General features: G+C 43.7%; 1 protein-coding gene across 1 annotated transcript; it reads left to right on the plus strand.

The window, feature by feature from the left end:
• Positions 1–10368: 10368 nt before the first annotated feature.
• LOC119292432 lies at positions 10369–11505 on the plus strand. The gene is made up of 5 exons (XM_037571275.1): positions 10369–10373; positions 10637–10973; positions 11051–11112; positions 11220–11294; positions 11397–11505. Exons 1-5 carry the CDS (start codon positions 10369–10371, stop codon positions 11404–11406), a joined length of 489 nt encoding a protein of 162 aa, XP_037427172.1. The 3' UTR covers positions 11407–11505.
• Positions 11506–14170: the final 2665 nt, after the last annotated feature.

The raw sequence follows: 14170 nt of genomic DNA on the forward strand, positions 1-14170 counted from the left end.
CTTCTCATATTGATAGCTCCTCGACCTTCGGACACTTCATCCACACAAAACTTTAACAAAAAACTTGTGAGATCCGTTAGTGTAATAAAGAAAATTACTACCTTTAGGTAATGTAATGAACTCATTCTTTATTTATATTGGTGTTAAACCTACTGTATTCCAACTTATATATGGTTCATACGCCCCCCCCCCCCATACTAGCCATAGATTCATCAAAATAAGCAAACAATACACGCAAAATAGAATCTGATAAAAACAGAACAGTCTGTAGTAATCTGGAGGTTTGGTAAACTTCTGTAACTCCTAAAATTATGAAATAAATTTAACGATTTGAAAATTTTGTGCAGAAGTAATGTTCAAAAAGTTTCAGACCCATTTGACTTTCCAGTAAAAAATGTAAATTCACGCACTACAGCCAAAGTTTCTGTTTTTGTTCTGCACATAGTAAACAAGCAATCTAATCATCCTAAAACCAAAGCTTGGCACATTATTTTTATAATACAATGGATATATACAAGGGGATAATTATTTACAGAGAAACTTCCATGAAAAATTCTACATTGTTTCCGTGAGCATGAACACAAGTGCTCAAGGTCGACCCTCACTTCTTCAATGCATAACTTTCCAATCACTTCTCTTTTTGAAAAACTTTTTAGGCATGAGAGGCAAGTAATGTTTTTTTTTTGTATTTTCATTCTTTAATTTTTTTGTATGTTTCACCCAGAACCAAACATAAACAAAAAGGAAAAACAAAATCTACTTAGTGAAGAAAGCAAATAAGCACACACAAGAATATCAACCCCACGCTATTGCTCCTCGGCAACGGCGCCAGAAAAGAGCTTGATAATCCCCAAGTGCAAGGAATCATCGTAGCACTTTCCAAAGGTGGAAGTGATAAGTATGGAGTGTCGAACACACAAGGAGCTAAAGGTAAGATCAATATTCTCTCAAGCCCTATCTGCCACTGATACGACTCTACGTGCACCGAACGTTTACTTCCAACTAGAAACGAGAAATAAAACTACATTGTGGGTATGAAGAGGATAACTTTGCATGATATCGGAGAGCTAAAACATAAAAGTAGGTGCTGTTATCATAAAGTTAGAATATATTACTAAATAGTATAAATAGCGAGTGTGGAATAATGGTGGATCGATGTGCGGAATTGTCCTAGGAAATTGTTAACAAGACCGGTGATCACTATTGCAGTTTCATATGAGGGAGAGGCATAAGCTAACATACTTTCTCTACTTGGATCATATGCACTTATGATTGGAACTCTAGCAAGCATCTGCAACTACTAAAGATCATTAAGTTAAAACCCAACCATAGCATTAAAGCATCAAGTCCTCTTTATTCCCATAGGCCACAATCCCTCTTACTCGGGTTTGTGTTTCAGTCACTCACCAACCCACTATAAGCGAATCATGAACGTATTGCAACACCCAACAGCGGGAATCCCTCACGCTTGCGCGACACGGAGGGCACCATAGGACAGCACCAAAGTAAAACATACAACTCATACCAATCTAGATCACCAATCAACCCAAAGACAAAAGATATCTACTCAAAACATCATAGGATGGCAACACATCATTGGATCATAATATGTGGCATAAAGCACCATGTTCAAGTAGGGATTACAGCGGGGTGCGGGAGAGTGGAGCGCGTAAAAGAGATGAGGATGGTGATGATGATGGTGATGTTGATGAAGACGATCACCGTGGTGATGATTCCCCTCCCGATGGCACTCCGGCACCACCGGAAGAGAGGAGGAGAAGTTCTCCGCCTTGTGCTTCCTCCTCCATGGCCTCCACCTTCTGGTCCTTGGCCTTCATGGTGATGATGGCCCCTCCGGGATACTCCTCCATGGCCACCGGTGATGATGGCCCCCTCCGGCATGGTGTTGGAGAGGGCCTAGATTGATTTCTCGTGGCTACATAGGCTTGCGGCGGCGGAACTCCCCATCTAGGTTAATTTTCCGAGGTTTATGTATTTATAGGAATTTTTGGCGTCGGTCTCACGTCAAGGAGGTGCCCGAGCTGTCCATGAGGCAGAACCACGCGCCCTGGGGTGGGTGGGCGCGCCCCCCACCCTCGTGGGCAGCTCAGGACTCTTCTATCCCAACTCCGATACTCCGTGGTCTTCTTTTGGTCCATAAAAAATCATCAAAAATTGGCCCGTCAATTGGACTCCGTTTGGTATTCCTTTTCTGCAAAACTGAAAAACAAGGAGAAAACAGAAACTGGCACTAGGCTCTAGGTTAATAGGTTAGTCCCAAAAATCATATAAAATATCATATAAATGCATATAAAACATCCTAGAAGGATAGTATAATAGCATGAATACTTCATAAATTATAGATACGTTGGAGACGTATCATAGCACACTAAGTGTTCCTCCGGTATTCGGGAGTTGCATAATCTCATAGTCATAGGAACATGTATAAGTCATGAAGAATGCAATAGCAATAAACTAAACGATGATAGTGCTAAGCTAACGGATGGGTCTTGTCCATCACATCATTCTCTAGTGATGTGTTCCCGTTCATCAAATGACAACACATGTCTATGGCTAGGAAACTTAATCATCTTTGATTAACGAGCTAGTCTAGTAGAGGCATACTAGGGACACTCTGTTTGTCTATGTATTCACACATGTACTAAGTTTCTGGTTAATACAATTCTAGCATGAATAATAAACATTTATCATGATATAAGGAAATATAAATAACAACTTTATTATTGCCTCTAGGGCATATTTCCTTCAGTCTCCCACTCGCACTAGAGTCAATAATCTAGTTCACATCGCCATGTGCTTTAACACCAATAGTTCACATCATCATGTGATTAGTTCACATTGCCATGTGACTCATACCCAAAGGGTTTTACTAGAGTCAATAATCTAGTTCACATTGCTATGTGATTAACACCCAAAGAGTACTAAGGTGTGATCATGTTTTGCTTGTGAGAGAAGCTTAGTCAATGGGTCTATCACATTCAGAGTCGTATGTATTTTGCAAATTTCTATGTCTACAATGCTCTGCACGGAGCTACTCTAGCTAATTGCTCCCACTTTCAATATGTATCCAGATTGAGACTTAGAGTCATCCGGATCAGTGTCAAAACTTGCATCGGCGTAACTCTTTACGACGAACTCTTTATCACCTCCATAACCGAGAAATATATCCTTATTCCACTAAGGATGATTTTGACCGTTGTCCGGTGATCCACTCCTGGATCACTATTGTACCCTCTTGCCAAACTCATGGTGCGGTTCACAATAGGTCTGGTACACAGCATAGCATACTTCATAGAACCTATGACTGAGGCATAGGGAATGAGTTTTCATTCTCTTCCTATTTTCTGCCGTGGTCGGTTTTTGAGTCTTTACTCAACTTCACACCTTACAACACAGGCAATAACTCCTTCTTTAACTGTTCCATTTTGAACTACTTCAAAATCTTGTCAAGGTATGTACTCATTGAAAAAACTTATCAAGCGTCTTGTTCTATCTCTACATATCTTGATGCTCAATATGTAAGCAGCTTCATCGAGGTCTTTCTTTGAAAAACTCCTTTCAAACAGTCCTTTATGCTTTCCAGATAAATTCTACATTATTTCCGATCAACAATATGTCATTCACATATACTTATCAGAAATGTCGTAGTGCTCCCACTCACTTTCTTGTAAATACAGGATTCTCAAAAAGTTTGTATAAACCATATGCTTTGATCACACTATCAAAGCGTATATTCCAACTCCGAGATGCTTGCACCAGTCCATAGATGGATCGCTGGAGGTTGCACACTTTGTTAGCACCTTTAGGATTGACAAAACCTTCTTGTTGCATCATATACAACTCTTCTTTAAGAAATCCATTAAGGAATGTAGTTTTGACATCCATTTACCAAAATTTATAAAAGGTGGCAATTGCTAACATGATTCAGACAGACTTAAGCATCGCTACGAGTGATAAAATCTTATCGTAGTCAACACCTTGAACTTGTCGAAAACTTTTTGCGACAATTCGAGCTTTGTAGATAGTAACACTACTATCAACGTTCGTCTTCCTCTTGAAGATCCATTTATTCTCCATGGCTTGCCGATCATCGGGCAAGTCAACCAAAGTCCACACTTTGTTCTCATACATGGATCCCGTCTCAGATTTTATGGCCTCAAGCCATTTCGCGGAATCTGGGCTCATCATCGCTTCCTCATAGTTCGTAGGTTCATCATGGTCCAGTAACATGACTTCCAGAACAGGATTACCGTACCACTCTGGTGCGGACCGTACTCTGGTTGACCTACGAGGTTCGGTAGTAACTTGATCTGAAGTTTCATGGTCATCATCATTTGCTTCCTCATTAATTGGTGTAGGAATCACTGGAACTGATTTCTGTGCTGAACTACTTTCCAATTCGGGAGAAGGTATAATTACCTCATCAAGTTCTACTTTCCTCCCACTCACTTCTTTCGAGAGAAACACCTTCTCTAGAAAGTATTCATTTTTAGCAACGAAAATCTTTCCTTCGGATCTGTGATAGAAGATGTACCCAACAATCTTCTTTGGGTATCCTATGAAGACACATTTCTCCGATTTGGGTTCGAGCTTATCAGGTTGAAGCTTTTTCACATAAGCATCGCAGCCCCAAACTTTAAGAAACGACAACTTGGGTTTCCTGCCAAACCACAGTTTATATGGTGTCGTCTCAACAGATTTAGATGGTGCCCTATTTAACATGAATGCATCTGTCTCCAATGCATAACCCTAAAACGATAGTGGTAAATTGGTAAGAGACATCATAGATCGCACCATATCTAATAAAGTACGGTTATGACATTTCGGACACACCATTACGCTGTGGTGTTCCAGGTGGCGTGAGTTGTGAAACTATTCCACATTGTTTCAAATGAAGACCAAACTCATAACTCAAATATTCACCTCCAGGATCAGATCGTAGAAACCTTATTTTCTTGTTACGATGATTTTCCACTTCACTCTAAAATTCTTTGACTTTTCAAATGTTTCAGACTTATGTTTCATCAAACAGATATACCCATATCTGCTCAAATCATATGTGAAGGTCAAAAAATAACGATACCCGCCGCAAGCCTCAACACTCATCGGACCGCATACAATTAGTATGTATTATTTCCAATAAGTCAGCTGCTCGCTCCATTGTTCCGAAGAACAGAGTCTTAGTCATCTTGCTCATGAGGCATGGTCGCAAGCATCAAGTGATTCATAATCAAGTGATTCCAAAAGTCCATCAGCATGGAGTTTCTTCATGCGCTTTACACCAATATGACCTAAACGGCAGTGCCACATATAAGTTGCACTATCATTATTAACTTTGCATCTTTTGGCTTCAATATTATGAATATGTGTATTACTACGATCGAGATTCAATAAACCATTTATATTGAGTGTATGACCATAGATGGGTTTATTCATGTAAATAGAATATCAATTATTCTTTGACTTAAATGAATAACCGTATTGCAATAAACATGATCCAATCATACTCATGCTCAACGCAAACACCAAATAACATTTATTTTAGGTTCAACACTAATCCCGAAGGTAAAGGGAGTGTATGATGGTGATCTTATCAACCTTGGAATCACTTTCAACTCACATCATCACCTCGCCCTTAACTAGTCTCTGTTTATTTTGCAACCCCTGTTTCGAGTTACTACTCGCAACTGAACCCAGTATCAAATACTGAGGGGTTGCTATAAACACTAGTAAAGTACACATCAATAACATGTATATCAAATATACCTTTGTTCACTTTGCCATCCTTCTTATCTGCCAAGTATCTAGGGCAGTTCCACTTCCAGTGACCATTTCCTTTGCAGTAGAAGCACTCAGTTTCAGGCTTGGGTCTATCTTTGGGCTTCTTCGTGGGAGTGGCAACTTGCTTGCCATTCTTATTAAAGTTCCCTTTCTTTTTCTTGCCCTTTTACTTGAAACCAGTGGTCTTGTCGACCATCAACACTTGATGCTTTTCTTGATTTCTACCTTCGCTGATTTCAACATCGTGAAGAGCTCGGGAATCGTTTTCGTCACCCCGTACATATTATAGTTCATCACGAAGTTCTAGTAACTTGGTGATAGTGACTAGAAAACTCTGTCAATCACTATCTTATCTGGAAGATTAACTCCCACTTGATTCAAGCGATTGTAGTACACAGACAATTTGAGCACATGCTCACTGGTTGAGCTATTCTCCTCCATCTTGTAGGCAAAGTACTTGTTAGAGGTCTCGTACCTCTTATCATGGGCATGAGTCTGAAATATCATTTTCAGCTCTTGGAACATCTTATATGCTCCGTGGCATTCAAAGCGTTTTTGAAGTCCCGGTTCTAAGCCGTAAAGCATGGTGCACTAAACTATCAAGTATTCATCATATCGAGCTTTGCCAAACGTTTATAACGTCTGCATCTGCTCCTGCAATAGGTCCGTCACCTAGCGGTGCATCAAGAACATAATTCTTCTGTGCAGCAATGAGGATAATCCTCAGATCATGGACCTAGTCTGCATCATTGCTACTATGATCTTTCAACATAGTTTTTCTCTAGGAACATATCAAAAATAAACGGGGAGCTACATCACGGGCTATTGATCTACAACATAGATATGCTAATACTATCAGGACTAAGTTCATGATAAATTAAAGTTCAATTAATTATATTACTTAATAACTCCCACTTAGATGACATCCCTCTAATCATCTAAGTGATCACGTGATCCATATCAACTAAACCATGTCCGATCATCATGTGAGATGGAGTAGTTTTCAATGGTGAACATCACTATGTTGATCATATCTACTATATGATTCACGCTTGACCTTTCGGTCTTAGTGTTCCGAGGCCATATCTGCATATGCTAGGCTCGTCAAGTTTAACCCGAGTATTCTGCATGTGCAAAACTGGCTTGCACCCGTTGTATGTGAACGTAGAGCTTATCACACCCGATCATCATGTGGTGTCTCGGCACGACGAATTGTCGCAGCGGTGCATACTCAAGTAGAACACTTGTACCTTGAAATTTAGTGAGAGATCATCTTATAATGCTACCGCCGTACTAAGCAAAATAAGATGCATAAAGGATAAACATCACATGCAATCAAATAAGTGATATGATATGGCCATCATCATCTTGTGCCTTTGATCTCCATCTCCGAAGCACCGTCATGATCACCATCGTCACCGGCTTGACACCTTGATCTCCATCGAAGCATCGCTGTCGTCTCGCCAACTAATGCTACTACGACTATCGCTATCGCTTAGTGATAAAGTAAAGCAATTACATGGCGATTGCATTTCATAGAATAAAGCGACAACCATATGGCTCCTGCCAGTTGCCGATAACTGTTACAAAACATGATCATCTCATACAACAATGTATATATCATCACGTCTTGACAATATCACATCACAGCAAGACCTGCAAAAACAAGTTAGACGTCCTCTACTTTGTTGTTTCAAGTTTTACGTGGCTGCTACGGGCTTCTAGCAAGAACCGTTCTTACCTACACATCAAAACCACAACGATTTTTCATCAAGTGTGCTGTTTTAACCTTCAACAAGGACCGGGCGTAGTCACACTCGATTCAACTAAAGTTGGAGAAACAGACACCCACTAGCCACCTGTGTGCAAAGCACAGCGGTAGAACCAGTCTCATGAATGCGGTCATGTAATGTCGGTCTGGGCCACTTCATCCAACAATACCGCCAAAAATACCCGAATCACTCGGAACCTTTCCGATGTCCGAATATAGCCTTCCAATATATCGATCTTTACGTCTTAACCATTTCGAGACTCTTCGTCATGTCCGTGATCTCATCCGGGACTCTGAACAACCTTCGGCACATCAAATCACAAAGCTCGTAATAAAAATCATCATTGAACGTTAAGCCTGCGGACCCTACGGGTTCGAGAACTATGTAGACATGACCGAGACACATCTTCGGTCAAATAGCATAACAACATACGTTGTTCTCTTTGTCATCGGTATGTTACTTTCCCGAGAGTCGATTCTCGGTATCACCATACCTAGTTCAATCTCGTTACTGGCAAGTCTCTTTACTCGTTCCGTACTGCATCATCCCGCAATTAACTCATTAGTCACATTGCTTGCCGAGAGGAGGAGGATGGAGGAGGGGCAACATATGGAGGTGGGGCGACGAGAGGGGAGAGGAGGGCGGCGAGAGGGAGGGAAGGGTGGGGGCCATATACGTACCTTGGGGGGCGCTGGTGGGCGACGGCGCGCGGCGGAGTGGGCGAGTGAGAGTGTGAGGGGAGAGTGAGGACGCACGCGGGCGGGGGCGTGTAGATAAGGTACCCGTAGTAGTAGCGCTAGTTTGTAACCACCGCTACTGCTAAGATACATAGCAGTAGCGCTTTAGTGGAACAAGCGCTACTACTAAGATCATTAGCAGTAGCGGTTTTTGTGGAACCAACGCTACTACTAAGGCTATGATCATTAGCATGTAAAAAATATCAAATTAAAAAAGGCATTAGTCATCATTGATCTTTTTGTGCAGAGTCTAAATTGTCAGTATGAATCTTCGCCGGTTTGCCACAGATCCTACACATAGAGTACGATGAAGACCAAATGGTTGTGATAGTTTGAGAAGCACCATATTTAAGGTCATAAACATTCTGTTCGCGGAGCGAGGTGGGACTAAACTTTGATCTTGGGAGGGGATTGAATTTAGCAGTAGCGCTGGTTAGAGGAAAGCGCTATTGCTAAGTTCAATAGCAGTAGCACTTTTTATATATGAGCGCTACTAGTATACCTAGCCTGCCTGCAACGGTCTGGCAATTATAATAGTAGTGTGTTTTGTATCTACAGCGCTACTGCTATGTGCATAGTAGCAGCGCTCTTACCGAGTGCTTCCTTTTTTAAAGGACTACTAGTGAGCTCTGTGTATAAGCATTTCCCTAGTAGTGTACCCAAGCAATGCACGAGCTAGCGAGCACAAAGGCCACATATTTTCCCCATGCATCTCGCTCTTCCGAGGCCGCCGCCGCCGGTGCCGTCCTCACCTCTTCTTTTATTTGTGAAATACTAAGGTCTTGCATTACTCAATCAGGATAACATGTTACAATCTCATCCAACAACAACTTTCAAGACTTCCTCCGGGCCAGAGCTTAGCCAAAGCAAAATTCTCCAAGGAATGACTAGCCCTATTACAACTTGGACGAGCATGAGCAATGCAAGAACTTTGTTCCCCCAAACTACTGACAATCTCTCTGATAATGAATGCATACTTAGACTTGTTGTTGCCGTCCTCACCTCACTTAGAGCATGCATGAACCGATGAACTTAGTAGCACATGCATGCATGCGCGCGACGTCACCGACCTAGCCGAGTCCAACTTCGACGGCGGCACGGCCTCATCCGTCACCAGGGTATCCGGCGGGCTCTCTTAATTCCGCTATCGCCATCATCACTACAGCCTAAATTCAAACACAAACTCCCCTCCTTACATGCTTCGTTTAGGAGGAAGGACTCGTCGTCGTCGCCGCCACCGCAGCCGCGAAACTCAGGGAGGCCTAGCAGGCCCAAGTCAAAGCACTCCACCCCAATTTCTAGCTACGAATCTTCGGGAGCGTGGCACGATGCATGGATGAGCTGGATGTCCTTGTGTGCAAGCTTGCTGGTGTTGGGGCATTATCGACTCAACGACCGTCCCTATGAAATGCATGATTTGCATTTTGGTGTAGGGAAGAAAATAACTACTACTCCTGCATATGACGTGTTCACCGAAGCGATGGGGAGTGAATGGTGGCGTGAGGCGACACTACGATGGGCTCGCATGTAGGAGAAATTCGACGGAGAGCTCGTGTATCGGTCGAGAACTTTAGGACGGTGGCGGCGGGAGGTCCACGAAGCCATAGGAGTTTGGGGTACCTAAGAAGGGCGGCGCTAGGAGATCCATTGAAGCTATAGGAGGCCGGGCCTCGTAGATCACACTGGGCAGCACGAAGCTTCGGGAGCGTGGCACGATGCAAGGATGAGCTGGATATCCTTGTGGGGAAGCTCGCCGGTGCTGGGGCATTGTGGACTCAACGACCGTCCCGATGAAATACATGATTTGAATTTGGGTGTAGGTAAAAAATAAACACTACTCCTAAATAATAAACCGATTCCCACATGGTGAAAGGATTCTAGAGGATGCAATCACAAAAAAAGAATCATTTCAATATTTTTTTAGTTTTACATATTTATATTGAACTTGTTTTCTAGTGTTTTTTTTTGAATCTACAATAATCCATTAAGAAATTTAGGCCATGAAGTGGTGGGAACCGATAAAAAAACTTTGACGGGTTTTGCCGGGCGTGATCCGCATGACGTATGTCTGTACCGTTGGATCTAGAAAGGTTGAACGACTGAGATCGACTTGACGGGGGCAATCCATGTGAGAGCCGGAATGATCAATGAAAACGAAACATGTCAAACTCAACACCGAAAACTCTAAATTAGTTCATGGGCATGCTTCTCGCTCCTTGGCTCCTTGCAAACACTATTTTAGGCTGCCGCGCCGAGGCGTGAAAATATTCGCGGTTACGGTTCAAACCCAAAATGAAAATATCCTCCACCCCACCCCACCCCAAGTCCCAACCCCAGCCAGGCCCAACCCAAACTGAACTCTTCTCCCCCCGACCCAAACCCCAGCCCCGCCGCCGGCCAACTCCAGTCCCTTCGCCGCCGCCGCCGCCGCCGCCGCCGCCGCGTAGACGCGAGGACGCACACGCATCCGCTACCACCGCGGCCATGGTCCTCTCCCACCGCCGCTTCCTCCTTCCACCCCGGCCTCTTTGCCATCGGCGCCGTCGCACCACTGCCGGCCCCTGCTCGAGCTGGTCAGGCGGCGTGCAGATCCGCCACTGCCACAGCGTCGTCGTCCTCCACAACCACGCAGCGGCTCCTCGCCCGCGACCCTCTTCTCCAGGTATGAGTCCCTCCTCTTCTCCCCTAATTCCTTGTGGTTCCCGTCCATCTCCGCGTCTGACTCATGCGTGCGTTCAGTTTGGGGGCAAGGAAGGAGAAGCCTTTCTCGCTCGATCTGGCGAGGATGGATGCGCAGCAAGGTCAGGTCGCCACCATCTCTCCCCCTCCTTTCGTTTTCTCGGTTTTGGTTTCGATTTGCTTCTCTTCCCTTCCCTTCCCTGACGCGGTTCGTTTCCTCACTGCACAGGTGCACCACCGTGATGATGGGGATTCATTCTTGCTGCCACGATTCGTCTCGTCGTCCTCCCCGGCATTCGCATAGGTGCTAAGCCACTGCCCCATTTCACTAGTGCACTACTAAAGGCTGATTGATTGGTTGTTAAACTAGAAGCTTAACTTTCTTGCCGCAAATCACTGCTTGCAGTTGGCCATGAAATCTGACCAACTGCTAGCTACTTACACGCATGCTTACAACGCTAGTTTCCAGTGAGGAAGCACTCAGTACAGTTGATTGGGTTTGCGATGTGCAGGTCAGGCTCGTGGGGACGGTGAGTGGCAAGGCGGGGAGGAACACGGATATGTCACTTCATCAGATGGTGAGTTAATTTCGGCAAAGCGCAAGCTTTTATTCAAGTTCTAGATGCGTCTTAGGGGAATCAGTTTTGGACCTTTAATTGTGCTCCGCCTGCCATTGCTGGATGTCGGTCCTGACATTTGTCAAATGCTCCACGTTCAGCCGTCACTTGAAATGTTGTTGACTGTTAGTTCAATAGTGCAATGTTTGATTAGCCCTACAGGTTGATAGCCCTCTCTGGTTAATTAGCCATTTGAGAGGCAGCAGGAGCATAACAGGATACTTTTGGCTCTTATCACGCTGCAAACGATTTAATAATGGGAGATCTGCAGTTACTTTACCATTTCCGACTAATCAGCCATTTGAAAGGCACACTATAATACTGTACTATTCGGATTTGCCTTGGGTCAGAAGGTAATATTCGATCGAAATTGCTCTTCTTCAGTTTAAGAACCTTCTATTTTCATGCGATGATAAGTTGCACATGCTTGTTACCTCATGTTGACAAGTGCTCTGGTTCATCAGCCCATCTACTAGTGCTAGATGTAAGTTGCAAAATTATGAAATCCTGGAGTGCTACCTGATTGTTGTTGCCTATCGTTCTGACTCAACGCATATAGTTTCAGATTTTGTCAAGGTTACTCTCTCTGCTCTTGCTCATGTGCTCTGTCTGTCTACGGCATAGTGAATTTTGCACCAACCTAAAGGTTTTGCTTTTGTTCTAACCACGCCATAATGTTGTAGGCTAAATTATTATATAAGAAATAAAAAAATACTCAATTTCCTCATCTACATGCCCAATCTTCAAGTTTCATAGTACAAGAACAGGATAACCATCCACTTAGCTTATTTCGAAGAAACCATCCTTTAGCTGAGGAGGGTGCTCTTGTTGTTACTCATACAAAGTAATCTCCAGTCAGTTGCAATGCTGGACTCCTCTGGTTAATTAACCATTTGAGAGGCAGTAGGAGCATACATTACTGTGAAATGCTTAAACTTGTAAGTCTGTAACACTTGCGAAGCATAAATAGGATACTTCTGGCTCTTATCACAGTGGAAATGATTTAATAATGGGAGATTTGCAGTTACTTTACCATTTCCGACTAATCAGCCATTTGAAAGGCATTACTGTGAAACACTTCAATTCTTAGCACTGGCTATGCATAATAGAATACGCCCTCTGTCCGGAATTACTTTTCGCTCAGATGGATGTATCTAGCATTGAAATACATCTAGATACATCCATTTGAGCGACAAGTACTTTGGGACGAAGGTAGTACTCTACTATTCGGATTTGCTTGAGTCTGCCACATATTTCATTAGAGTGCTACTGAAGGCTGATTGGTTGTTAAACTGGAAGCTTAGCTTTCTTGCCACAAATCATAGCTAGTTGGCCATGAAATCTGACCAACTGCTACTTACAGGCTAAAAAGCACGGACACGGGGACGGAAAGACGGGGATACGCATACGGGGATACGGGATACGGCATTTTTCAGAAACAGCCATTCGGGGATACGGCGAGTATATATAAAATAAAATAAAAATATGCCATGTAATATAGAGTTAAGACAGAAAATTAATGAGAAAGAAATCAAAATAGAGAATCCTGCCCCATTTGGTGTCTCTTTATATCAAGTCCTTGATTGATCCTCGTCCCCCCATGCCATGCAACCTAACATCAAGCAGTACAAGGAGCAAGTATTCATCAATCATAATTCAAGTTCAACAGCAGCACAAGCATTCAACTAGAAACTAGCAAACATGACATGGGTACAACAGGCAACAGCAAGTCAGCAGCAGCGGCAGCAGGCCGGCAGCAAAAGCATTGAAATAGCAGCATGATTACTACAATCATTCAAAGAGCAGCAAGCACACCCTCCATTAGTTCAATGGAAGGAATCAGAATAAAAGAGATGAAGAAGTTGAGGAGAGGGCGAGAGGCTGCTGGGTTTGGAGATTGGGGAGGGTTACCTGCCGTTGGGAGGAGAGGCTGCTGCCTGCTGGTACTGTGGGGTAGCAGTCGCCGGTCGAGTGCAGGTGTCGCCGCCGGTGGCAGCGTTGAGTCCAGGCGGCGGTGGCTTCGATCCAGGAGGCGGCTTCGATCCAGGAGAGGCTGCGACCTGGGAGCACATCGCTTTTGTGTGGAAGAGATGCATGCGACTACATAGGGTTTCGTTTTGGGCCTGTTATTGGGCCAGGCCGTGTCCCAACCGTGTCACGGATGTATCCCATCGTATCCCCTCATTTTTTTTCTTTCTTTTTAATCGAAAATCAGGGGATACTGGGGACACGCGTATCCTGCCGTATCCCGCCGTGTCCCCGTATCCCGCCGTATCAGAACGGCAGATCGGCAACTCCTGCCGTGTCCATGCTTTCTAGCTTACAGGCATATACGACGTTAGTTTCCAGTCTTACAAAGATGGCTCAAAGTGGCTGCTGCATCAAAGTGTCTGCAGCTATTTACTTATATTAAATACAAGACGTCTCTTCTGTACATATGTTTGTCAAGGATGAGATCCACATGATTTAGTATTTAGAGTACTTCATAGCTAGCTACTCCCTCCGTCCGGGTTTATTAGGCCCAAAGACCACTTTGATAGGACCAAGGCAGTGCTAGAAAGCA

The sequence above is a fragment of the Triticum dicoccoides genome, chromosome 4B (assembly GCF_002162155.2).
Source record: "Triticum dicoccoides isolate Atlit2015 ecotype Zavitan chromosome 4B, WEW_v2.0, whole genome shotgun sequence".
Taxonomy (NCBI): Eukaryota; Viridiplantae; Streptophyta; class Magnoliopsida; order Poales; family Poaceae; genus Triticum; species Triticum dicoccoides.